At 36.3% G+C, this 25,940-nt stretch overlaps 1 protein-coding gene across 3 annotated transcripts in view; it reads right to left on the reverse strand.

Moving 5' to 3' along the window:
- Positions 1 to 905: 905 nt before the first annotated feature.
- Positions 906 to 25,940, reverse strand: part of CHD7 (chromodomain helicase DNA binding protein 7) — a 192,259-nt gene continuing 167,224 nt past the window's right edge. For all 3 annotated transcript variants that reach the window (XM_070940526.1, XM_070940527.1, XM_070940528.1), the window contains exons 23-39: positions 22,476 to 22,675; positions 18,953 to 19,112; positions 15,650 to 15,739; positions 15,186 to 15,289; positions 13,872 to 14,001; positions 13,498 to 13,570; positions 13,292 to 13,343; positions 12,693 to 12,921; positions 12,356 to 12,564; positions 10,746 to 11,447; positions 8,812 to 8,969; positions 6,908 to 7,135; positions 6,146 to 6,589; positions 4,768 to 4,989; positions 4,249 to 4,389; positions 3,684 to 3,788; positions 906 to 2,736 (exon numbers count right to left, since the gene is read on the reverse strand). In XM_070940526.1, coding sequence (XP_070796627.1) covers positions 1,792 to 2,736; positions 3,684 to 3,788; positions 4,249 to 4,389; positions 4,768 to 4,989; positions 6,146 to 6,589; positions 6,908 to 7,135; positions 8,812 to 8,969; positions 10,746 to 11,447; positions 12,356 to 12,564; positions 12,693 to 12,921; positions 13,292 to 13,343; positions 13,498 to 13,570; positions 13,872 to 14,001; positions 15,186 to 15,289; positions 15,650 to 15,739; positions 18,953 to 19,112; positions 22,476 to 22,675 — 4,192 coding nt within the window. In that variant the 3' untranslated portion in view covers positions 906 to 1,791. The remainder of the gene's footprint in view (positions 2,737 to 3,683; positions 3,789 to 4,248; positions 4,390 to 4,767; positions 4,990 to 6,145; positions 6,590 to 6,907; positions 7,136 to 8,811; positions 8,970 to 10,745; positions 11,448 to 12,355; positions 12,565 to 12,692; positions 12,922 to 13,291; positions 13,344 to 13,497; positions 13,571 to 13,871; positions 14,002 to 15,185; positions 15,290 to 15,649; positions 15,740 to 18,952; positions 19,113 to 22,475; positions 22,676 to 25,940) is intronic.

Genomic DNA, 25,940 nt, shown 5'->3' on the forward strand with positions numbered 1-25,940 from the left:
TCCACACTCAATTCTAACTGAACTGGTTATTTTAAAAAATAGTCTCATTAAACTTTATTAGCAGCTATTAACAGAACTATAGAAATATACACAGCTAGCTAGCTTAAATGATTATTTTTTGTTTTCCTGATAATTGCTATAGTATTCTCAAGTAGTCTAAAGGATTGATCTAATGGATCAATCAATGGAACTGAGCATCCTGGTGAATTCTCTTTCTTCTTTCCAAGGTGAAATGCCTACCTCTTTAACTTCATGGCAGGGTTGCTATATGTTCATTTTGGTGACAGCACTGTGAAAGCATAACTCTCAAAAGCTACATTATCCAAGGTCATAAAAAGGTGCAAACCAGCAGCATTTCAGAAGCAGCTTAGGTGTTCTATAAAGTGGGTCAGTTTTAGTTTCCTGTAGGATGTTTGACAGGGCTTTCTAGCATCACAGACATTAATCTACAGCCCACCACAGTGCCTTTATGTTCCTTCCTCAAACTACAGTATTGTATTTTTCTACCCATTAACCAAGGATAAATGACCTAGATATCATGCCTATCAAAGCCTCATTTTTCTTTTACCCTTTTGTTCTTTAATGTACCACATTATCACACACAGAACACATTTGAAAATATGTTGAGGGAGTAATGCAGGTCTTTGTGCATCTTTCTGAAGCTTCAGTAAGGGTTGAACAATATGAGTATAATTCAGGCTTTTTTCCCCTTGTCTTTTCCCAGACGACTAATTTAGTATATTTGGAGATAGAAAAGCTGGTAAAGAAAGATACAGGGGGAAGACTGCAGTGATATATTTGTTTCTGTTGAGCATGAATCAGTTGTGATCACTATATTCTAGGAATTACACCTTACATATCATGAGTCACTTTTATTAAAAGCATCATTACTACAGTTGGCAGCAATTTACATCTTATCTTACATGATAGCAATTTCCAAGGTGGGGGGGGGGGGGGAATAAAAAGACATCACACAAAAAAAGAAAAACATACATTTACAAAGTCATGTCTGTAAACTTCAAGGCTACTTTAGAGTTGAGGTAATCTGTTTAGCTTTGTGGCTAAAGTAACAAAGTCCTTTAATTTAAAAAGGTACCTGATTTTTAAAAAAAATTGTTTTACCAGTGCATTACAAAATCACGAGACGATTTAACTGTAGTTTTATCCTGCAAGAACCTTTTCAATGGGTAATTTCCAAAAGGTACTCTTCACATTCAACAGCTGCCTTATTATTGCTGTGTCTCAAGACAGAGAGACATTCACACTATCATGGAGATTGTCAGAGAATGTGTGTATATATGTGTGGGTGTGCATGTGCACATTTTGTGCACGAGTGAATTTCCATACAGTCAAAATGATATGTAAGAATGATATGCATGTTAAAATTTATCTTGACCTTCACAGCAAAAAATTAAAAATTAATAATTAAATATAAAACTTCATACTTCCTTTCAGCAGCACTTCCTTCTATTTAGTGCCACTCTATTACAAGTTGCTGCTTTATAATACCAATGGTACCAAAAGGAAAAAAAAGCAGAGCATTATATCAATTTCCTTAAAAAGATAAGGTCACCTCTCCATTTCATCTCTTCTAGGGATAATAAATAATGCACTGCACAATACTTAATGACCAAGATACCTTTTGACTCATCTGTATAACATGACTTTTTGTTTGCTACACTATGTTACAGAACAGCTTATAAAACTAAGTATGGACATTAACTGTGAGTGTAAACAGTAGGACTACCACTTGTCAAAAGTTTAAAACACTTGAACAGTAACTTGTACTGCTTATTCATCATTTTCATTGTTTTCTATTTCATCCCCCCCATCAAGTGAGTCTAATTCTTCACCCTGTGCTATTTCATCTTCTAAAGCAGAGGAATCTGCAGTTTTATCAAGGCTCTCCTCTGCATCACTGCCCTCTAGATTTTCTTCATCTTTAAAGGCAGCTTCTTCAGTTTTATCCGTAACCTTCACTTCACTGGAGCCCACTGCATTCTGAAGTCCCGCTAATGCTGGGAAACCAGGTAGTGTCAATCCTCCCAATCCCGGAGGTAGAAACATAGAAGGGTAAAACAGACCAGGGGCCATCGTTGACAGAAGGAAAGGATTGAAGGTTAGAGGGTTGGCAGGCAATCCAGTGTTGCTTGTGGTGGTAGCAGAGGCCACAGCAGCAGTTGCACCAACAGATCCATTTGCAGAGTCAGTAGCTGAAACAACGTCTGTGCTTTTCTCAGAGTCTTTGTTCTCCTCTTCATTCTCGTTCTTCTTTTCTTCTACTTTTGAAGTGCCATCTTCACTTTCTCCTTGACTGGAAGCCATAGTGGTGTTTCCAGAAGCAGCTGTTATTGGGTTATTCAACAATCCACCTAGTCCAAACATATTGGGCAACCCTGCCATACCTGGCAACATCAGAGGCAGCATAGCAGCTGGATTTTTAGAATCACCTCCAGCAGCAGCAGCAGCTGTCGCCAGTCCTGGAGGGAAGCCCATGAGACCTGCAAGTTGGAGAGATTGTAGATTTTGTAAATTCTGAAGGCTTGCGAGATCCATTCCAGCGAACAGACTGTTCATTATCAGTGGGTTAATTCCCGATGTTGAAGCTACAGCAGCAGCTGCTGCAGCTGCTTTGGCAATTTCACTTTTTGGCCTTCTCCCTCTTCTGCTTGCACCCTCTTCTCGCACCACGGGACCTGTGAGAAGACGGTCAAACATGGATTCTGGAACAAAACCCTAGATGATGGGGGGTGGGTGGGAGTGGAAGTGGGGAGAAAAGCACAAGCATACAATTATGCTTTCATTTATAATGATGCCTTTATACTGAGCATTTTACATCATGCTGCTTATATGATTCACAATTGTATATAATAAAGGGGTCCATTTACTCATCTTATTTGTCTACCTTTGATCTTAAAATCTATAAGTTATAAAAGTTATCCCTAATAAAAAATTAGGTTTTTAACATCAGATTAAATCCAAGGAACACAATTGTAAGAGAAGCAAGATGTAATGTCCAAAGAGCATGACTGAAATTTTCTATCTGATTCTTTTCAATTGGGGATATGAAGAGGTAAAATAGATGTGTGAAGCATTGCAGAAGCATTATATACGTCTTCTGGTTTTCTTTTACTCCAAAATATGACATTGCTAAATATCAACAGCATAACTGAGGGAACTACATGGGAATATGGTGCTGAGTTGTTCACCTGTGAATAGGTTTACCAATGAATAAATCATAGGAAAGAAAAAGAGATGGTAAAGTTACATGAAGCATAGATACTTATGCTTTCTTCATTGTGTAGTTCTCCACTGTCTCACATGTCTTTGTCACCAATGCGCTCAGAAGCTGCACCTGGTCCACAGTGCAGCAATTTGAGCAGTGGTATGCTGATCTGTTTAACAAGCTGTACTGTTTACCCAATATACTTCTGGGTGCATTTCAAAGTGCTGGTTCCCACTTAAAAGTCACGGAGCCCACTTATTTGAGGAACTGCCTGTCATCCTGCAATTTTTGCAGGTGGTAAAAGGTGACAGATTAGGTACAGTCTGTGTTCCCTCATTTAAACAGTCCCACAGTATTTTAATATTGTGAGAGGCCTAAAGAATTCTGGAGTTTGATAGCACCAAAATTGAACTAAATAAATATGACTGTGTAATTAAAAAAAACTCCTATTACTTACAGACTGCTTAACAATGTCAGTCCAATCTGGAGCAACAGCAAATTCTGGATTTTCTTCCAGCCATCTTGGCAAGTCTTTCATTGGTGGGGCCATAGCACCACCCATCTAATAATATATATTAAATTTTAATTAAAGAAAAGATCTCTATTTCATAATGTATGCAGTTTAACAAATCTAGCCTATTATTTATTTATACATACTGTCACTGATAATCTGAATGACAAATGACTTATTAATCATTATTAATAAAGTACAAAAAATTGTCAAATAGCTTAAGAATATTGCAACTTAAAATCCAAAATGTTAATAGAATGAAGATTTCTCCTATCCCATGATGTGAAAAACTAAAGAGAAATAAGAAGTCAAACTAGAAACGATCTGGCCTCCTCCAGAAAATCTTCAATGAAGGAGATCGTTGATTCAATACCGATATTTCAAACAAAATGATACAAAATGTTTGAGATGACTGAGGCATGCTGTTTTATAGAAAAGTAATATAAAAGCATTTACCTGAAAATTAAATGAAACAATGGGTAGTCATAGAGGAAATTAGTCAGTGCATTACCTTCTTCCCATTCCGTTTATTTACAACAGGAACCCTCTCTTCTCCAGTTAAGGTATTAATATCCAATTTATTAGGATTTCGACATCTGTGCCGTTTTTGCTTCGGTTTCTGAAATGGGGAAAACAGCACATCTGCACTCTTCTAAAGAAAGGAAAAAGGGCAATTATTTCCTAGACATGAATGCTTAATTTATAAAACTATATGTACAGTATATTTTATTATTGAAATAAACATTAACAGTAGCATCAAGACTATTACATGTTTAACAGTAATATTTTTAAACTAAGACTTTACAAAGTCTTCTGTTACTAAACAGAGTAATAGAATTCCAAAACAAGAATCTAAGCTTAAGCTTTTCAAATAGGTCAGAGACCACAAAAATAATTTGACACTTTCAATATTTACAACTGGTTTGCTTACTGTACTTATTGTAAAGTGTTTTCTTTAAATATCCGAGGAACTTTGTCACATATAAATAAAATGGTAAAATAATAAAATAGAAGGTAAGTATTCACTTACTGGTACATAACTTGGCATATCAACAGTATACATGGGATGCAATTTAAGCCATTCAATTAAATCCTTGTTTTTAGGTGCATCTTCTCCCACTAGTCTGGTCCCATCTTCTATATTAATGACAGGAATATGAGTATCAGGATCCAGTTGCCCAGGAGATGGAATGTTTCTTGCTGGAGGAGGTTCCATTTCTTCATCAAACACTTTGGTCACTTCTGCATCTTCCTGCAGAAAGTTCAAAATTCTATTAACTTTCAACATAATGCTAATTCAACAGGAGTGATGCATAAAACACTTAATTTAAATGGGGAGTACTGTTAGCCTTTTAAACAATAATAACAAACAACAGACATTATTTCTTGTAAGTACTTGTACTTGTAAGTATGTATAGATATACATAGCTATTTCACCATTGCTTATACATACTGTACAGTTCTAAGGACAAGGTGAGGAAAGGCAAGTAAAAAGCATGTTATGATGCCATGTATGGCAAAAAATACATAAAGGCAGTCATTCTGGTATCTTTGTGGTTTAAAGTAGACACATATGGCTATATAGTAAGGATAGACAACTTTTATTTAGACTGGTGGACATATCTGGAATTTTTAGATCATGAAGCATATAACTAGTATTGTAACACTAAGTTACCAAAATGTTCTGTACACAGTTTCACGCTCTTCTATTTTAAATGGTTAGATGGGCACCTGGCTGCAAACATCTGGCTGCAAGCAACTTTCAATTTTTATTCTAAAAAGACCTATGTGATCAATAAGCATTGTTTTAAGTGAAACATTCCAGCGCAGCCATGTTAAACTTTTGCAAGTAAATTTTCTGTGACTCATCTGATGAAGCAAACTATGATCCATAAAAGCCTGTTATAATCAACTGATTAATATTTACAATACCACAAGATTTCTACAAGATTTTCCAGATTTATTTCCTACATATAGTGAAACATTCCAGCGCAGCCATGTTAAACTTTTGCAAGTAAATCTTCTGTGACTCATCTGATGAAGCAAACTATGATCCATAAAAGCCTGTTATAATCAACTGATTAATATTTACAATACCACAAGATTTCTACAAGATTTTCCAGATTTATTTCCTACATTCATAGAATAGCTGCTGCCAGAATGTTTTTCCCCCTTTTTTGCATTTTGATAGGAATTAAGAAGAGACATGTATCTTTAAATTTCTCCAAATACGAAAAATCAGCTCTCAAATGCTTCAGGTGTAAGTTAAATATTCTATTTTACATATTCTGAAATATTCTGGGAACAGCTAGGGAGATGCATAGGGTCCACAGGTTGGACCCTATGTTTATCATAATTATGCTGTATTTTCTTTTTTTGAAAATAATATAATGGAAATATTTTCTTACTGCTGTCAGAGATGCTTGCTTGCCGCTTATAAATAAAAGATCAAGACCTTCTACGTTTTTCCTTCTTCCTCTTCTCCTTTTCATGGGTGGCTCGACATCAATTAAGGAACCATTTAGCAGATGTCTTGTGGGTGTGCGAGAAAGGCCTGCTTGTAGCAGCTCCATTTGACTTTTAAAGGCATCAGATACTGGTGTCGAAACAGTAGATAACAGAAACTTTGAAGGAACAGCTGAAAAGGTTGAGGTAGAACTTGCTGCCTCCCGTGAGGCTTTTGATAAGTCTACAATTTTTTCTTGCCCATTTTCAGAGACAATCTGTGATTCCCGCAATTGGGCAACCATTTCCATTAAATTTCTCCTCTTGGCTGCCCTTTCAGCCTCAATTTCAATCTTCCTCCTCCGCCTCCTCCGCTGACGTGGAACTGATAAATTGAGTACATCTTCCTAATGAAAAATTAACATATATCATTATGAGCAATGATTTTACCATTGCTTTTTTTAAAGAAATGTGTTCAATTTTTACTGCATTTTTGAAAAATGGAAAAAGCATAATATGATGGCACTGTCCCAATCAATAATATTTTTTGGCCTGACCAACATTAGATAAATTAATTATGGTTTCTGTCTAATGAAAAATGTGTCATAAAAACTACTTTCAATCTAAATGTTATTTATTTTTGTTTATTTTTTCTGGCAAAAGTGGAATTTATTGTGTTTTTTGCTGCTATTTTGGCCCGTTTCCTTTTGTTAAACAAAACATACCTTAGATAACTGAGGCGATACAGAGACATCTTCACTGCCACTGATGCTGGCCTGACCAACCATGGAGAGTTCAGCAAAGCTTCTTTTCTGTAGAGGACTGTCCACAGCTGCTGGCGTATATCCTGGTATAAGCCCCTGGAAATCAAACATCTGGCGTCTATTTACTGGCCACTTTCCCTTCAGCACTGCTTCACAGATGCTGTCTAATCGGTTGATCATTACTCGATCCTGCAAAAGGGAAATACAAAATCTGCATTATTGTATGGTTTAACAGATTTACTAATTTTAGATCCAAAGTAATTATAATTGAAATTCTGCATCTGAAAAGTATTCCCAATCACCCTGAAATTAAACTGAATGCACATAAATGAAGAACAAACATCATTGCTGTTAGTAATCAAAATAAACAAACTGTTGGATGTGCAGTACTTTTTCCTGAGTGTTTGCTATTACGTAGACATTTTAAAACTCAAGCCAAATTGACAAGTAATAGTGCAACTACTACACAATGAATAATATAATCTTTACTCTCAACAACTTTGTCTTAGGTAGGTCAGAGACAAGACCATCTGTAATTCTGTCCTAGGAAGTGGTTCTTTATTAGTGTCACTATTAATAAAGTTCAACTTTGTGAAAAGGGTACCAATCTCGGAACATCCCATAAATGTCAGCTCTCATTCCACACCCATTATCACTTCAAGTTCCACTCAAGCATGTATACTGAAACAATTTAATTACGGCATGCTCAAAATAAAAGCAAATACAAAACATGCACTGCTGCATAGAAAATACTTTGAATCTTAATTGCATATTTTTGGAACTTTTAATGTTATGCTTTATATAATGCCCTTCTGATTTTTGTTAAATTAAGAAATTTAAGAAAGTTAAATTACTTGGCTAATATTTGCTTTTAAAATCTGAATGCTGTAAAGATTATGTTTTTGTGTGCTGTTCTTGACATGAACATATTATATTTTCTGCTAGTGGTGTGAATTGTACATTTGTACCGTACTATATTAATTGATTTACATTATTTTTTGAAGTTTATTGTAAACTAGCAATACGTTAATTTTAAGCTACTTTCTGTGGAAACACACAGTTAACAGTATCTTGAATCACAAATACTTGTCCAAAGTAATTATCAATATTTGGAAATTATCGATTGATAACCAGATAGGATTAATCTTCACTAAACTACAAAATAGAATAAAAGCTGCCAGCAGATTTCAGCAGCTGCAGCCAGCTGCTTGTTTTCCCCAGGAATAAGCCTATTATAGCAAGGTTATTTTCCCCTAATCCAGATGGCCCCGTTATGGTGATTAGGAAGCTTAAGACTTTTACTACTTTATTTTTCTCTAGCACCCAGTGAAATCAGAAACTGAGATGTATATGAGGCTAATACAATTTCACTATGAGAACTTTATCTATTCTGAATTTTATTTAAAAAAAATGAAAGTTATGAGATAGTCTATTAAGCCTTGTTTAAGATTACAAAAATAATAATAATAATCCATTTACATTACAACATTTAGGAAATACGATAATATTTATTTTAAGTTGTTGGTTTCTGAATAACAGGCCTAGAACATATCCCTTAGGTGATAGGCAACGGAAAAGGAAGTCTCAGTCTGAAATTTTACTTTATTTTCCTGTTCTATTATTATGCAGAAAAGCTAGAATACCTCTAATTGAATCCTCTTCAGTTGAGAAAATCAGATATGTTTAGCTGCTGAGAGCCAAACCTGTAAATACTTCATATTCTTCTTGAGTGCCTCTCATCCCTCCTGAAGAGAATCTGTTCTATATCTTTACAGAATTGAATTATGATATACACTATTAAGTTATTCATAGCTGATAACGAAAGTTATGTTAATGTTATTAATAATGTTATATATTGAACAAACCTTAGGCCAAAAAGAAAAGGCAAATGTTCTTTCATGAAGCAACTGGGCTACTGATGGGTCTCCATCTTCCATATAAAATCCATCACGCGTTTCATCCCTTGCAGTGCTCAGGGATGCATTGCTTTCTTCATCAAAATTCTTACCCCGAGAAATCATTCCTGTCGAGAAATAACAATCACCAAAAATTAGTTCCCCCAAATAGGACAGTTATTTATAGTGTAATAAATTTTATACGATCATTAAAGCTTTGATTGAACTAAGTACTGGGAATTTTCTGTACATCATAATGGACAAATGTATTTTATTTCTAAGATGAAGTTAGAAGAAAAAAACTCCAAGAAATTCTCTTAGAAAAATTATAATTTTTTAGTAAAATTTATAAATTTATGGTATTTTATTTAGTAAAATCTCAATAATTTTCTAGGATGCTTTCTTACTTTGATTATATAATTTTGTTCTTTTATATTCTATTTTATTGCAGTTCAAAATAAATAACAGAGATGACAGTGCTATTTCTAAAACATTTATATGGTATCCTTTATTTGTTAGAACCAAATAAAATAGTAGCTATCAAACTGTATTCTCAAGCTCTCTTGACCATTTCTATTGATCTTTCTTTACAACAGCACAGCGATGTTGATGATTAAGCCTGTGCTTAGTTTTCAGAAAGCAATAATGAGGTCAAACAGTCTTGGCAAGTGCCTTAAGAACATGGTAAATATATAACACAAATAAGGATTTGTAGACAGATGTAGAAATTCCTTGGTAGGAAATTTTTTTTTTAATTTATTTTTATTTTACTTCAAATTTATATACCGCCCTTCTCCCTAGGGACTCAGGGCGGTGTACAGCCAAATAAAAACACATAATAAATACATTAAGAACAGACTAAAAGAAAATACCTCAATTTGGCCCAAAATTTAAAAAGACAAACAAATTTAAAATCCTTTAAAAGATTTGTTAGGCCAGCCCGGCTTGTTGGAAAAGGAAAGTTTTAAGGGCACGGCGGAAGGCACGGAGGTCTTGGATTCTCCTTATCTCTGGGGGCAGCTGACTCCAGAGGGTGGGAGCCCCCACAGAGAAGGCCCTCCCCCTGGGGGTCACCAGCCTGCATTGCTTGGCTGATGGCACCCCGAGGAGGCCCTCTCTGTGGGAGCGCACGGGTTGATGGGAGGTCGTCGGTGGCAGAAGGCGGTCTCGAAGATAACTAGGTCCTATGCCATGGAGCGCTTTAAAGGTGGTAACCAACATCTTGAAGCGCACCCGGAAGACCACTGGGAGCCAGTGCAGCTCGCGCAGGAGCAGTGTTATGCGGGAGCGCCAAGTAGCTCCCATAATTACCCACGCGGCCGCATTCTGGACCAGTTGGAGCCTCCAGGTGCTCCTCAAGGGGAGCCCCATGTAGAGAGCGTTGCAGTAGTCCAGGCGAGAGGTGACGAGGGCATGAGTGACTGTGCGCACGGAATCCTGATCAAGAAAGGGGTGCAACTGGCAAATCAGGCGAACCTGACAAAAGGTCCCCCTGGCAACAGCCGTCAGATGTTCCTCTAAGGACAGCTGCGTATCCAGGAGGACACCCAGATAGCGCGCCCTCTCCACGGCGGCCCCCGATAGTCAGTGATGGAGTCAGCTGACTATATCGGGATGCCGGGAACCACAACCACTCAGTCTTGGAAGGGTTGAGCTTGAGCTTGTTCCTCCCCATCCAGATCCGTACAGCCTCCAGGCACTGGGCCATCACTTCAAGGGCATCGCTGGGGTGGAAAGGTTTATTGAAAAGAAAAATATTAAAGTCTTGCATTCCTAGTACTGCACTTTAAAAAGTTTGAGTGAGATCAGACTTGAAAATTTTAAGTCCATTGAAAGAACTGCTAAGATCTGGTCTGCCAAGTATAGTCAAAATAATTCTTAATTCAGGTTGCATCTACAATTACCTTCAGGTTGTGAAGATTCTTCTGACTTGTCATCATCCTCAAGTTTTTCTTCTTCATCATCTTCCGAACCTTTTTCAGAAATTGATTTAGGATCAACTTCTATACTCAGTTCTGTATTTTTTATTTCACATTTTACAGGAGCAACCTCAACCTCAGCTTCCTCCTCCTCCTTATCACTTTTTATTGCAACATCTGCTGCCTCTTCCTCCTCCTCCTCCTCCTCCTCCTCCTCGCCAGACTTTTCTTTGGCTGGTACTTTTTCAGCTCCTTCCACTTTAACCTCAGCTTGTTCTGTAGGTTTTTCATCTTGTACTAGTGAGGTTGGGATAATAGACATTGACTGACCACAGCAAACACCCAGTGGATTTAATAGAGATATGGTAGTTAGATTACCACCACCTCTATTTTGAGCAAAATTTTTATGAGAATCAAGAAAAGAAAGTTCAGGATCATTGAGAATGTGATAATCTGTCCTGCTGACTCCATGTTTAGCAGCTCCAATCAATAAATCTTTATCGTGTTTGCCACACTCCCACCATTCTGGTAAATCCAAACTTGGCTGACACAATTTTAGCCTCTCTGCCAATAGTGGGTGATGGAGAACCTGCTCTCGGACTTTCCTCAAGAGTTCTATACGATACAAAGTTCTGGAAGCACGTTCTTCAGTGATAGGCTCAATCACAGTAGAAAGATCAGGAGGTTCTATAAGGAAAAAAGGAGTACATAGAAATTAGGAAAGTTTTAAAATTACTACATATCAAGCAAAATTTTAAGAAGAAGGTTTTTTAAAAGTTCTATAATATAAATTATCACTGGGTTTCAAATAATTTCCAAATTGAAATAAACACGATCAGCAACTCTGCCCCTAAACTAAAGCAAATGTACTTATAGTTATTCTCTGCAAACGCAAAGAGTCTCAATTGCTCTTAATTGTTTCAAACTTGGCTTGGGATCTTAAAGGCCTCAGCTCAGTTGCTGAAGTGTTAGAATCAGTTGCTATGTATTTTCATTTTTATCCTTTATTGAAATATAGTGTAGCATAGTGGTCAAAATGTTGGACTAGCACTGGAGAGGTTCTTAGCAGTGGGTGGCTCTGTATCAGATACATTCTTTCAGCCCAAACTCACAATATTCTCACAGAAATATATTGTGGGGAAAATCTAGAAGAGGAATGACATCGTTTCTGCCTCAAGCTCCTAAAGGAAAGCCAGGATATAAATCTAACAAAAATAGTAAATAAATAAATAATCTATTAGGTCTATGTGATAGTTCAGAGAAGGGAATAGAGCTTCTAAAGAGTCTATTATTAGTCACAATTGTTCTACAGAGGAATGCATCCACTCCTTTGAGTGTTAAAAATCTAGTAGGTGCAATACCTGAAGCATGAAGGCAGTCTTTACTCACATTTAAAAAAAATTAAAGATCTTTAATATGAAATTTTCTTCCCCTAACTTTATTTCATTAGAATGCTACAGTTGCAAACTTATAGCACGTGTATGATCACAACTACTGGAAAAAAGGAAAGGGTAAAAGGGAAAATAAACATGGATCCTTAAATATCTTAAACTATCTAAAGTATCTTTTAGTATTATGGAAAACAATGGGCTTGCCTTCATCTGGTTTGGCTGGCATTCGACACACTCGCCTGCACATAGCTACAAAACAACTGAAGTACTTCTCCAAACTTTCATCAGATTTCTTATCAAGTCTGGCAAAAGCTCTGAACTGGTTCCAATCAAACTGTTGCTTTGTAGGGTCAAAAATAACTCCGAAAGTAGATACAACACGATAAAAATCTGCTTCCTCTCTCCTTGTCCACCTAAAAACAAAAAGATTAGTATATCAGGATACTTCCAAAAGTTCAAATGAATATCCGCTTGCATTCTAAAGACAGTAATTTATGTTGCAAGGCAATACTCATCTATGAGGAAGCCTGAAGAAACTTACTTTTGACGTTTTTCTGTTATTATAGCTTCTCTTTCTGCTTCCAGTGCTCTCACTTCTTCACGAGGTCGCCGTCGACGCCGGTCAGTCTTCATTAATGCTTCTTGCCTCATTTGTTGCCTTTTATAACTACGTTGATAGGCAGTAATGAGACGGCGCAAGCGAGTAGTCAGGGTTGAAGTGCTTGGCCAGTAGAGTTGACCAAAATCAGCACTATTTTCACTGTGCTTGCCTGGAGAATATTATCAAGGTAGATAAGAGGTATTTATAATTAAAGACAAATACTAGCTCACAAAATATCATCATAAAAACAGGTAACAAAAACACTTCTGATAATAAATCCGTCAGAGTTCAACGAAATTTCATGAAAAGGCCTTTGAATTACTACCGTGAAAAATTTTCTTAACTGTATTCCAATGGCAGATAACCCAAAAAGAAATGTTCATACTCAATCCACTTTATGTCATTTTGTATACACTTGGAAACATAGTTTTCACCTATTCTATAGCACAACTAGAAAAAAACTTTAATATATTGGATCACATTTTTATCATTATCCTCTTTTTTCTTCCATTCATCACCAAGGTTTTCCAAAATCTTACCTGCATGGAGTTCTAGAGATTCTTCCTTGTCAGAAGGTGAGTTTGCAAATTCCTTTGACAAAAAAGAAAATGTAATGAATAATAGTGTTTCATTAAGGACAAGAATTAAATTCCAACACATACACAACATATTCAATCATGAAAATCACACTATTTCAAAATAACCTAGTTATAAAGTGTGTATATTATAAATTAATACATCTTACATCAATTTCATCTTTGAATGGAATTCTGGTTGGTTTATATTCCGGGTCTTCATCTTCTCTATCAAAATCACCTCTAAATGAAATAAAATCCAGAAAATATCAGAGCTAATAACTCAAAACATTATCCAATGCTTATTACGCAGCATATGATAGACAATTAAAAAAAGAAAAGAATCCTGAAGCAAAAGGAAATCCTCCTCAGCAAAACCTATTGTTACAATAAAAAAATGATTATTTTTTAATTGTCCTCAACATAAACATTATTTTGAAACATTGCTATATATGAGAATCCACAAATGTGATGCAATAGGTGAAGTCAGGCCAGCATACACAATACAGTACGTTTATTAATTTTTTTATAATGTCCTGCTTACCCATCGCCACCATCTGTTAATAGATCTGTCCCTCTCTGCTCAGCAGCAATGGCCTTGGCATCAGGCATGCCAACTCGTTCCAAAAAACATAGAGTAGAGTCTGCTCTCATAGAATTGTACTTCTCATAGCCTGCATTCAGATAAACATAAAAAGACCAATATCTATCAACAAGAATCCTTACAGATTATACTTTTATACTGATCATAAACTAAGAAAACCTTATTTTAAAAATCCCTTCAAGCAGTGATACTGCCAATGAAGATCCCGAAAAATGTGTGAATAAGTGATAGAGAAAGAGAAATACGATAAATATTTATACTGAACACCTAGAGAAAAGTGCTTATGAGTTGCCCCTCTTCCACTACATGCAACCAAACTACCTTCTTTTGTTGTTCACGTCTCAATGAAACCAGGGCATTATGCTGGAGATACATACATAGGGAAATATGTAGGATGATGCCTGTCTATAATATGATACTGATCCCATCATAGTTTTCAGACTGCTGTTTTTTCTTACTGATCACATTGACTAGATGGAAAATGGCAGATCCCAGCAGTGTGTGGCATCAACGTGGTTTTTAGGCTAGACTTGCCTCAGTTGAGCCCACAACAGAACTCCTGTATATAGGCAGAGCAGCACAATTCAATTAGGATTTATTCCACAATACACTCTCCTTAACTGCTGTACAGTGTCAAGCCAAATTGTAATCATGAAAGATTTCATAAGACTTCATTCTCTCCTTTAGATAATCTGGGCTACTGAGAATGCTGCACCGAACTCCAGAGAATTGGGATTATAATCAGGATTTGCCCACTGTATATATCATGCCAACTCTACTTCCCTAGTCTTTCAAAGTTAACAAGGCTTCATCCCACTCAAGGGAGCCCATAGTTTTCAGCACTGACATTTGTGAAATATTGCTTGGAACAAAGCCCAGGAGGCACTTGTACAGATTAATAGCAGAGGTTAAGCCCACCATCCACTTTGACACTAACTGGCAGAATTAGTAAGTGAACAATGTTGGAAGCAGAGTTTCTGGAGAACTGTAAAACTATTTGGCTATTATTTAAACAAATATGGTTTTGTGTTATTTATAGCCAAGAAAGTAATGTTTTCTTCTGAAATATTCTGCAAACATTCAAAAACAGCATCTGATATTTACAACTCGAATACATTTTTTTTTAATGCAGAAGGAAAAAAGGGAACAGAAGCCAACAGTTCTTTGGAACTATACTTGTTAATATTATGACTGAATATTGGTGTAACAGAAAGCTTTACCAAGAAGCTCTGTTCAAAGTATGACATCACTCACCATGTTTGAACACTCCAATTAAAAGTGATTTATCTGCCTCTTTATCCCACCAATCCATAGGAACTTCTGCATGAAATGGTTCAGGAATCCAAATATCAATCTCACTAAAAAAGAGTTAGCATTTCCAAATAATTTTAGATGCTGGCATAAGTATCAAAGGAACAAACTTGTATAACTGTAACTAAATAAAAAATGAAGTATGCAAAAAAATCCCCAAACGGTATACTTTCTTCCACTTTAAAACCTTTACATTAGATTTATAAATTAAAGTGTTCACTGATATTTTGTCAAAATAGTTTATTTCATGAAATTAACAATTCTTCATCCTTAATGAATAACCAAAATATGCAGCAGTATAATAAAAGAGCATAATCAGATATGTTTAATCTTTAACTTTTTTATGATCATAAATATTCACACGAACCGTGATCATGAAGCACAAATAAACTTGAATTTGCACTAACCTTGAATCAGAACCCTCTAAGATCTTGTCAGCTTGGTCCCCTATAACTTCTTGCCTCAGATAGTACAGCATGCGGACACGCAGCAGGACCCTGGAGAGGAAAACAGAGAGGGGAAAAAGTTCTTAACTTCAGGACTGTTTGCCAACAGTGGCTTTTGGCAGCTGCTGCTGTTCATCCATCATCCTGCCAAGGCTGATTAGCCATGCTGTATGGTAGGCTTGAAGCGTGACAGATGGTGGCACATAATCACCTCTGTGTGGTGCTTTCTGCTGGCTTCCAACAGGCCTGCCTGGCAACCGCTTAGACTGCACAGAGAGGGATCGAGCTCAGCCCAACCCAGGCGCATTTCATTTAGTTCTACCTAGTGCAGCTTGTGAAGTTTAGACACGTACTCTACCACTGCCTCTGAAGTATTGAAGCAAGTTTGTAAACAACTGAGCAGATGGCTTTCAGTAACTGTTCTGCTTCATTATCTCATAAAATTTCCTCAGCTGCTGCCTTAATACCATTTTTGGAAGCACATCAGAAGTTGTAGGAAAAAACGAGATATAAAATCTGGTTTTACTACCTTACAATAAACCCCCAGCATGGAATGTTAAGACTTGTTAGATTACACAAACCTTTGCTTTAAAAAAATAGGAAAAAGTCAGTGTTTTCTTAAGAAATTATTTTGTAAAAAGTTCTTGCCAAATTTACTTCTCTTATTATCTTAGAAGACAATGGAATATACCATATTTAGCTTCACTGTGTAATTCCTCTAAAAGAATATAAACATTTATTTTGGAGCCATAATCCTATATTCATACTCAAAGACCAAATTGATGTAATTAAACATCTACTCTCTTCCATTCTCATGCTAGATGCTAGAAAACTATTAAAAGAAATACACCGAAAAAACATATTCTACTTGAAATGCTAATGATATGAACTGGCAATATGTGTGCCACATCTGCCCCCACCCCCTCGTTTTCTGAAGCTCCTCATCCCCACAGAATAATGTTGTCCAACTGGGAAAAAAGCCCAAAGGTATTCCTGCCTTTTACTTGGTTAGCCATGTAAATCTAGTACTTTGGGTAACACCCCTGCAGCTTCTATCCCAGCCCTTTCTGCATAATAATAAGACACCCTAAAGCATCTGTAATATTGTAAAAGTCTTTGGGACACCAATTTTTAATGTAGTATGCCTACAGAATAAAATCTGGGACACTTTTTCTAATCTAGAAATCATTCTACACAAATGCAAAACTATTTTCAACATAGACAGCACCTAGTGAAGAACCTTCTAAAAGAAAGAGCATAGCTGCCTTTTATAATATTTACTATCAATTAATAAATGAAACAAATGCACATGTCTGTCCATCTGGATGACAAACAAACATGAAAACATAATACAATTTAAAGAAAAAGAACAAAAGAACAAAAGAACAAAAAGGACAACAGAGGCTCCAATAAAAGTCTCATAACTACAGATCCCACATAACCATGCCAGAACTCCGTTAACACTGCCTGTGGAAAAATTCAGGTCTTCACCACCTTCCTGAAGTGGATTTGTCTTTGTATAGAGGAAGTATGTGATGCTAGCTAAACAGCTGTGCGGCTCTTAGACTTCAACTGCCCTGGCAAATAACTGGCATTTCTGTCTTTAAAAAACAGAGAGACTTAATGGTCTTTAACAACCACAACTGCAAGGGTTCTTCAGCTGGTCAAGTACATACCAATATGGAAGAAATTAGAGTTCAGCATTATTGGGTTCAAAATTCTAATAAGTAACTTAGTTGGGAAAGAACCAGACCGCCAACTTCAAGGAGTTGGCCATCCTGTATTTAGCCAAAAACAAGCCATTTCTACACATAAATGGGCCTAGGTTACTCTTTGATTTCAAATATTGTTTTATTTTTTAAAAAAGTTTAATATTAATTTAATGGAACCTTTTGGAATTATATTGTCCTTCAAATTTTTTCTACTTCTTTCTTCCCTTTTACACACCTTTTTAATTATTTACAATTTATATAGCCAAAAGTTCACTTGGGATCATGTTATCCAATTGAATATACCCTGCAATATTTGCTGATACTGCATTTTTTTAAAAAAAAAATCTGTCACACACAGTCAATGTTGAGTTGGTCAGCCTATAAGTCTAAAGAGAAAGAACATGAGAGAGATGGTGGGGGGAGGGGAGAAGAAGGGGAGAGGGAGGAAGATGATTGTAAGAGGGATGGCTAGAGTATTCTGACTATATTATATTTTACAGAAGATGTAACTGTAAATTTATTTATGAATTTATTAATCACTTCATGCAAAGCAACTTTTAAGAATCATATTTAGAAATGTTAAATGGCCATCCATCTTAAACACATAATTCTGAGTGATTAAAAAGCAGTTTATAAGAAAAAAAATGTAAGAGAAACCATATAAAATGAACCCCTCTAACAATAAAAAAAAAATCCACTACAAAAAAGCCTAAATGCCATATCATAAACTTGCAAAAATTGACACGTTTATAGGGCTCCTCTAACACCCTGGCCCTATGCAGGAGGAAAAAAACAAGTCTTAACAGTCTTCCAGAAGGTCAAGAAAATGCACAAAAGAAATAACCATAGCCAGTACAATAATAATAATATCATACACAATAAATGAATTACAATATGTAACTACAATTAAAAATTATGATTTATAGAATAGACTTTTATTCAGACTTTATAGACAGTTACGTTTTAAAGAAAACAATATACTTCCTAATACATAAATGAGCTAAATGTTTTTTATTGCTCATGATTCGTTTTCATCAGGCAGATAAGCCCTGAATAACCTCAACAATTATACAGTTTTTTCATCACATATGTTGTTCAAAATCGCAACATTTCCAACAGGGATAATTTCAAATTAAATATGATTAAAGTTACAGCCTTTATCTCACCTCATAATGCCATAGAACATATAATTTAACACTTTATTTGACTAGCATGTAAAGATTAAATACCACACACCAGGCTCATGAAAAAAATAAGTTCCAATAATTCAATGAACTAAGACCAACCACATCTTAAATACTGACAGCAACTTAAATTGACCACATTGAGAGGACAAACAGTAATCTGTATTCTAAGAAAAAATGTTAAGCATTAACCAAAATAAGAATGTGTATGGGTCTATACTATTAAACAGTGACAATGATGAAGCATAATTTAAAGATTATCCTTATAGTAATCTACATGACCTATATTATGGTCCTAGAATTTGAGTTCCATGAAACATTCAAGTTCAAGTCAAAATGGGTCAAATTAATTTAATGGATTAACTTACTTATTACAGTGATGTTTGAGATGTTTCTTATAGCTGTCCTCCTGAAACAAGGCATCTGGATTACAGCTGGCTAGCCAGTCAGCATTCTGAAGCACTGGTTGTGAACTCTGAGCTTTTACTTTTTTGCCTTTTCTCCCCCGGGGCACTGGAGCAGACAAGCCTAAGAAATGTACACATGCATGGTTTTTCAGCATTAACTCTGACACCATGTCAAAGGAGGCCATCTGCCTGTGAAATCACTTTCTCACAGCCCTTTATCATTATGGTATGGACTTCTAGAAAACTAGGTCGTACTTTATGCTACTCCATTCCATGATGACAGTATCATAGTTAAAGACACTATGCAGTAATTCAAAACAATTAGAAAACCACAAAATGCTATTGTACAATTTACCCTCCTAAGCACTCTGCTTAAAATCCTATGCACTTACCTGGGTGTTAATCCTGTTTTAACTCTGTTTCTCAATAGGCATAGCTAAAATTGTGTTGCAAATTAGGAAAAGTGCTAGTTGCAGAATAACAAATGTGTTACAGCATATTCTACATATATGTAATTTAAAGTTATTGTAGAATTTCATTCATTAGCTGAATATGTGCCAAAGTTAAAAGTACTTCAGTTCCATTAACATGACATATGAGATGAGAGGATGTAATAATGTTTCACTGTGGCTGGATCATGCTCAATGTTTACATCCCATTATTCTGACAATGAACTTAAAATAATGTTATAGCCCGGTAATGGCAAACCTATGGCACACGTGCCCAAAGTGGCACGCAGAGCCATGTCGCCTGACATGCGCCACGTAGCCCATTCTTCTTCTGGGTTTCTGGCGCGCATGCGTGTGTGACAATCAGCTGGCCTTTTTGCATGCGGCAGTGCCGGAAACTAGAAGAGCTGGTCTTCCATTTTCTTGAGTATGCGCGCAGGCCAGCTGATCGTCGCATGCACATGTGCACCAGAAATCCGGAAGAGTAGTTGGCTGAAACCAGAAGTTCAGTAGCTGAAACCGGAAGTTCATTTTCGGGTGGGCGCATGCACCCTGGGCAGCTCCTCTTCCGGATTGTGTGCCATACGTATGCATGTGCACACAAAGCACGCGTGCATGCACATTCCCTTTTTGGCACTTGGTGCCGAAACGGTTCACCATCACTTTTATAGCCTTTCAGCAACTCTGAAACAAACTGCTCGCTTAGAACAATCCAGTGACCTTTTCCCACACAGAAGCAAATGCTAAAGAATTGTGCAACATATGCTGGTACAAAAATCTTATTTAATGCACAAGGGGAATATATAGCTAAGCAGCAATCATTTGCAATTAAAACAAAATGGCATTTTATAGAGAAAAAATTACATTTAGGGTTCTGACATTGAAGATTTGTATGCAGCAGATACAGTGGTAAAAGAAACTTTGTGAATCCTTTAGAATTATCTGAGAGATTCTGATTAAATAAACAATCATAGAATTGTAGAACTGGAAGGGAACTTGGAGGTTTTCTAGTCCAACCTCATGTCCAAGGCAGGAAACCATCCTAGACAAATGGTTGTCCAATTTTCTCTTGAAAACCGCCAGCAATGGAGCACCAACAACTCTGGGAGACAAGCTGTTCTCTTGATTAATTATTCTCATTGTCAGGAAATTTCTCCATAGTTCCAATTTGGATCTCTCTTTAACAAGCTTCTTGATTAACTGTACGGTGTTATGTTTTTATTGAATATACAGTACTGAGACAATATTCACTGTCTTTGTTGGAAAGAGTTTGTGATGTTCAAGGATAATCAAATCTTTTAACGGGGAAGGTCAACTCATATGTTCCAGTAAATGAGATGAGCATCAAATATGAATTGGAGAACCCATTCCCTATTAAATTTTTTTTGCATTTTATGGCCACAGTCAAAGTCTGCTCAGACAAGCATATCTGATATCAGTATTCATCAGTCTACCGTTAGGAAACTATTTAAGAAAAGTAGTATGCATGTAATGGTATAATGGATCAAACCACTTTTCTCATAAAAGTGTATGGCATCCATCTCAAATATATATATAAAAAACCCTAAATGACCCAGCAGTTTATTCCAATAGTTCATTTTAGAGAAAATAGTTCATTCCAACAAAAGAACATAACCATGAAGCATCATGGTGGAAATATCATAGTTTGGGATCCTTTTACAAATTCAGGCCTCAGATCGCTCACTATAACTGAGAGGGCAATGGACTATGACTTGTACTATACATTGTACAAGGCATTGTCAGTAATTGTTCATGAGTTGAATCTTAAATGAATGTAAATCTTAAAGGACAATAATGCTAAATACGCAGGTAAAACTATAATAGAAAAGCAGAAGTAGAACTAATTTCATTTTTTGAATGGCCAAATCAAAGCTTCAATCTTTACCAAAATGAACTATTGGGGCATAACTTTAATGAGCAGTTCATGTAAGGCAGTCCAAAAATTAGATGAAGCAGTTCAATAAGAGGAGTGGCCAAAATACCTCTAAGCTGATGTACAGGATTGAACAACAAATGCAGGAAGTATTTGGCTGAAACTTCTAAAAGAGGTCCATCTATTAATAAATTTGAAGCTTCACATATTTTTCCAACAAAGTATATGTGATCACAAGGATTAAATTTATTAACTGGAGGAAAATATTGAAGTAGCAACTCAATTGCAGAGCATCTTTTTTGGCATAGAAAGGGTCTTAACTATGAACTTTAGCATCTACTTATACAGCCAAGAAAGATTCTATATGCATATCTTAAGAGTCATTGCCATTCAGAGAACAGATAAATCTTGCTTAATGACCACTCATTCAGTGACTTTTCAAACTTAGAACAGCATTGAATGAGTGGTACTTACAACCAATCCTTGTAATTATGGCTGTTGCAACATATCTGCAGTCACATGATTGAGATCTGGTTACTTGGTGACCAGTGCTGTGTGAATGCCAGCTTTCCACAAGCAAGGTCAATGGGGAAGGTGGCAGAAGGTCACAAATGCTGACTACATGACATTGTGCTTAACAATGTCATGGGATTTACTTAACTACACCAACTGGAAGTACCAGAATTTCTTTCGCTAAGGGGCATGGTTACATGATGTTGTGCTTTACAAATGCATTGCTTAATGACAAAAAAAAAAATGGTTCCAATGACTGTCTTTTTCTGTAATGAACCAGATACACCAATTGTCTGTCATATTGGTAGTTAGTTTCCCACATTTAACTTACAAAAGAACAGTGATATCTCTGGACTTTTACATACTTATTATAGAGATGGCCAAGATAAACCTTAGAGAGGGACTTTTAGCATTGAAATATCAGATGAAGACCCTCATGTGTAATTCCCAGTGACAGAGAATAAGATTAACAACTATAACACTGAAAGACATTTCACATAAAAGTACAGATCTATATACTTGCTTTGTTCAAGATCACAGAATTACTGCTCAGTGGATTTAAAGCAATGTTTTATGGCTTCAACAGCACTTGATAAACTTGATATGAAATAAGATGCAGATAACATACCAGAATGATTAACTAGGGCCCGAGTTTGTCCATCTGCAGTTGGAGTAATCAAATCCCAGATAAAACTTTTGATATTCTCATCCCCTTTATAATGATTGAGACAATATACAAGGATAGTTCGGCAAATAGTTTCCACATCTTGCTCAGTTAGCTGACGCTTATAACGTCCATGTAAAAGGATATCAGTCCATCGTCCCCAACTATATTAAAAAAAAGTAAATCACATTTTGGCATAACAGGTAGCCCTAACTTACAACTATCTGTTCAGCAACTGTTGAAAAATTTACAACGGCAATGAATGAAGGAACTTAGACATGTACCCAAAGTTATAGCCACTACAGCACTCCCACAGGTATATGAACAAAATTCAGGAATTTGACAATCTGCCTATCCCTTTGGACACTTCTCTTTTCCAAAGACAATCTTCAAAAAAGGTTAAATAGACCAAAGCATGATGACCTCCCCCCATCGGGAGGGTGTGGGTCCCAGCAGGGTGGGAAGCAGGGTGCTTCAGTCCAGGAGAGGCCTGAGGAGGCCTGGGACAGGCCATGTATGACCTAATAAGGTGCTGCAGTGTGGGCCTGAACCTGCTCCAGGCCTTCTAGACCTTCTCCCCCACTCCAAGGCACCCCATGCTCTGTTTAATGGAGCAATGAAGAGAGCAGGGATTGTGGTAATTAAGCAAAGAGATCTCACTTAACAAATGTCATAATAGATGAGCATAATTCTGGGCTTAATTGCAGTCATAGGACAAGGACTACTTATACTGCAGAATTTTTGTATTAAAATACATACATACTGTATGTATTTTGTGGGTGTAAGATATTTTACTAAGCAAATAGCAAGTCACTAATATTTTATTATAGTAGAAAAAATAAAATGCATGTGTTTAATGTAAATGGCTATCGTAAGTTCTGAATAGGAGTTCATATCCCAAAGCAATTTCTGCAATTTTATGATTTTAACATGAATTTGAATTCATTTCTGTAATATTCTATCTGTATTAGCTCTTAACAGGAACAAAACCTAAGACAAAGATTTTTAATACCACCTTAGTATCGTTCACTAAGGCTGTTTTACTAAATTCAATAAAGGATGGAAGCATACCTTTAATTTGAAAATTATCAAATTTTCAGAACTATGAGTTTACTATAAAATAAATGCTGCTGTAGCACAAAATCTAATATTTTAACTACCAGTCCATTCCTATCATAAACACCTCTAACATAATAGTAATAGCACTTAGACTTATATATCATTTCACAGTGCTTCATAGCTCTCTCTAAGCAGTTTACAAAGTCAGCATATTTTCCCCAATAATCTGGGTCCTCATTTTACCAACCTTGGAAGGATGGGAGCCTGAGTCAACCTTGAGCCTGTGAGATTCAAACTGCCAAATTGCAGGCAGCTGGCAGTCAGCAGAGGTAGCCTGCAGTATTGCATTCTAACTACTGCTCTGTGTTGTAGGTTTTTTTTGTTTACAGATAGTGTTGCTTAATTACCATTACTTAGCAAACACTTGAAGTTATGATGGCCTCAGAATTGATGCTTTACAGCCTTTAAAGCATGTTTGACCATTGTAAAATGGTCTGCCCCCCTGCAGTCACATGATCTTATTTCACATGCTTGGCAACCTGCTCATATTTACAACCATTTGCGGCATCCTATAGTCATGTGGCCACAATTTGTGATGGGTTTTGCCATTTTCTGGCAAAAACTGGCAGAAAGTACCAATTGTAGATGTTGGTTTTCTTTAACAGCCATATGGTTTGCTTAACAACAGTTATAACTCACTTCACTGAAAAACAGTCATAAAATCAAACCAGGTCGTGTGTGGCTGACTTGATGACTGGCTAACATGACCAAAATTCCAGGCCCAACCATGACAATAAATTAAGGACTACATGGCACAAGATCTTGGGAATGATGGTAACAGAAGCAGGTTTCTTTTTAAAAAGGGAAATCTATTTTTGTTAATGAGCTTAAGAATTTCTAGTATGTGATTAGTTAACAATTGTATTATTTATGGTTATGCAACTATATTTTTAATCATTGAATTTTCTAAAGGGCTTGAAAGAAAATCTAGGTTTTTACAGTAGTTGCCTCAATTTTACCACTGACAAAATTGTAAGAGTGGCAGCCTAAACATGTACATTAGATGCCAGGTGGGAGAAGGTTGATGTAGGAGATACTGTGTATGATGTTTGCAGAATGGTTACCTTATCTATTGCAGCTCTCTGATGTCAAATTTATATGGAGAGATGGGTGGAGAAGAAATGGAACTGTACAATCTAAACTGTGATGGTGTTTTGCACTATGCATACTGGTTGAAATGTGCTATCAGTGTGTTTCTCTCCCATATTCCAGAATACAGTTGCCTGTCAATTTATCTTTTAATCTGGCAGCGCTGTTAATAAATGTCAGATCAACCCAAAATAATTCACAAAAAAGAGAGCTCACTTGGTGTGCATTAATGAAACCAGACAGGGTTGATTTGATCTAGCACTGCCTATCTTGGGGATACAAGCATAAATTGGAGGGGGTGGGGAGAGAGACAGAGAATGGTTGTGATCCACAGATGATCTTTGATGTCTACCAGCAGACCATTCAACTCTGTTGCTGGTTTTAGAGGTGTTTGTCCTAGTATTAGGCTATAGAAACAGAATGTTTGTGTATTGACCATTCCACTATTTCTTGAATTAGTCATGGTGATTTCTGATAGTGGAGAAGCCAATAATGCACTCCATCGGGATTTTAACATTCATTTCAGGGCTGTTTTTTGATTCCTGGCTTGTGTTGTGCTGGATTCAATTGTAAACCATGGAACTGTCTTAATGGACCACTGACTGCACGTTAGGAAACAGAACATATTCTTCATCTGGTTGCATTCAAATAGGAAGAAAATGGTCTAAAAGTGAAGGGAGCCGTCATCCTCTTTTTGCCATGCTTAAGCATTTCCTGATAAGATTAGAACTGCCAGATTTTTTTACCTCCCTGTAGGCTGGAGGATCCATTAGGATCATTGGATTTGGGGTAATTATGTAACGTTAAAGATTCTTGAATGCCTTGGTGACAAGGCTGACAATTCTGCTGAGACCCTAACTTGAATATTAATAGTGTGATTAAATGGATCGCTGACTAAATCACTCTTAACATCTCTGCCAATGTAAAGTCTGGAAAGCTTTTTGGACTTCAGAAGGCCTATGGGTAATGAAACATATCACAAAATGGCTGGAGCACAAATAGTGAAAATCAAATCTGAAGATAAATTCATTGTGCTAACATGCAGCAGTAAAGGTAATGAAGAAGAGTTTCTTTATAGCCATCATTCCATATTCTCATCTCTAATCATCTAGCAAAATAATATTGTGCTGTTAGGGGACTTTTAAATTCTATTCCTACAAATAGACTCTTGGAGACTACAAGCACACTCACAAGGGCGTTTGCAAGATAAAATTATTCTTT

Source organism: Pituophis catenifer, unplaced genomic scaffold (assembly GCF_029215685.1).
Source record: "Pituophis catenifer annectens isolate HBS135680 unplaced genomic scaffold, rPitCat1.0.hap2 SCAF_3, whole genome shotgun sequence".
NCBI lineage: Eukaryota > Metazoa > Chordata > Lepidosauria > Squamata > Colubridae > Pituophis > Pituophis catenifer.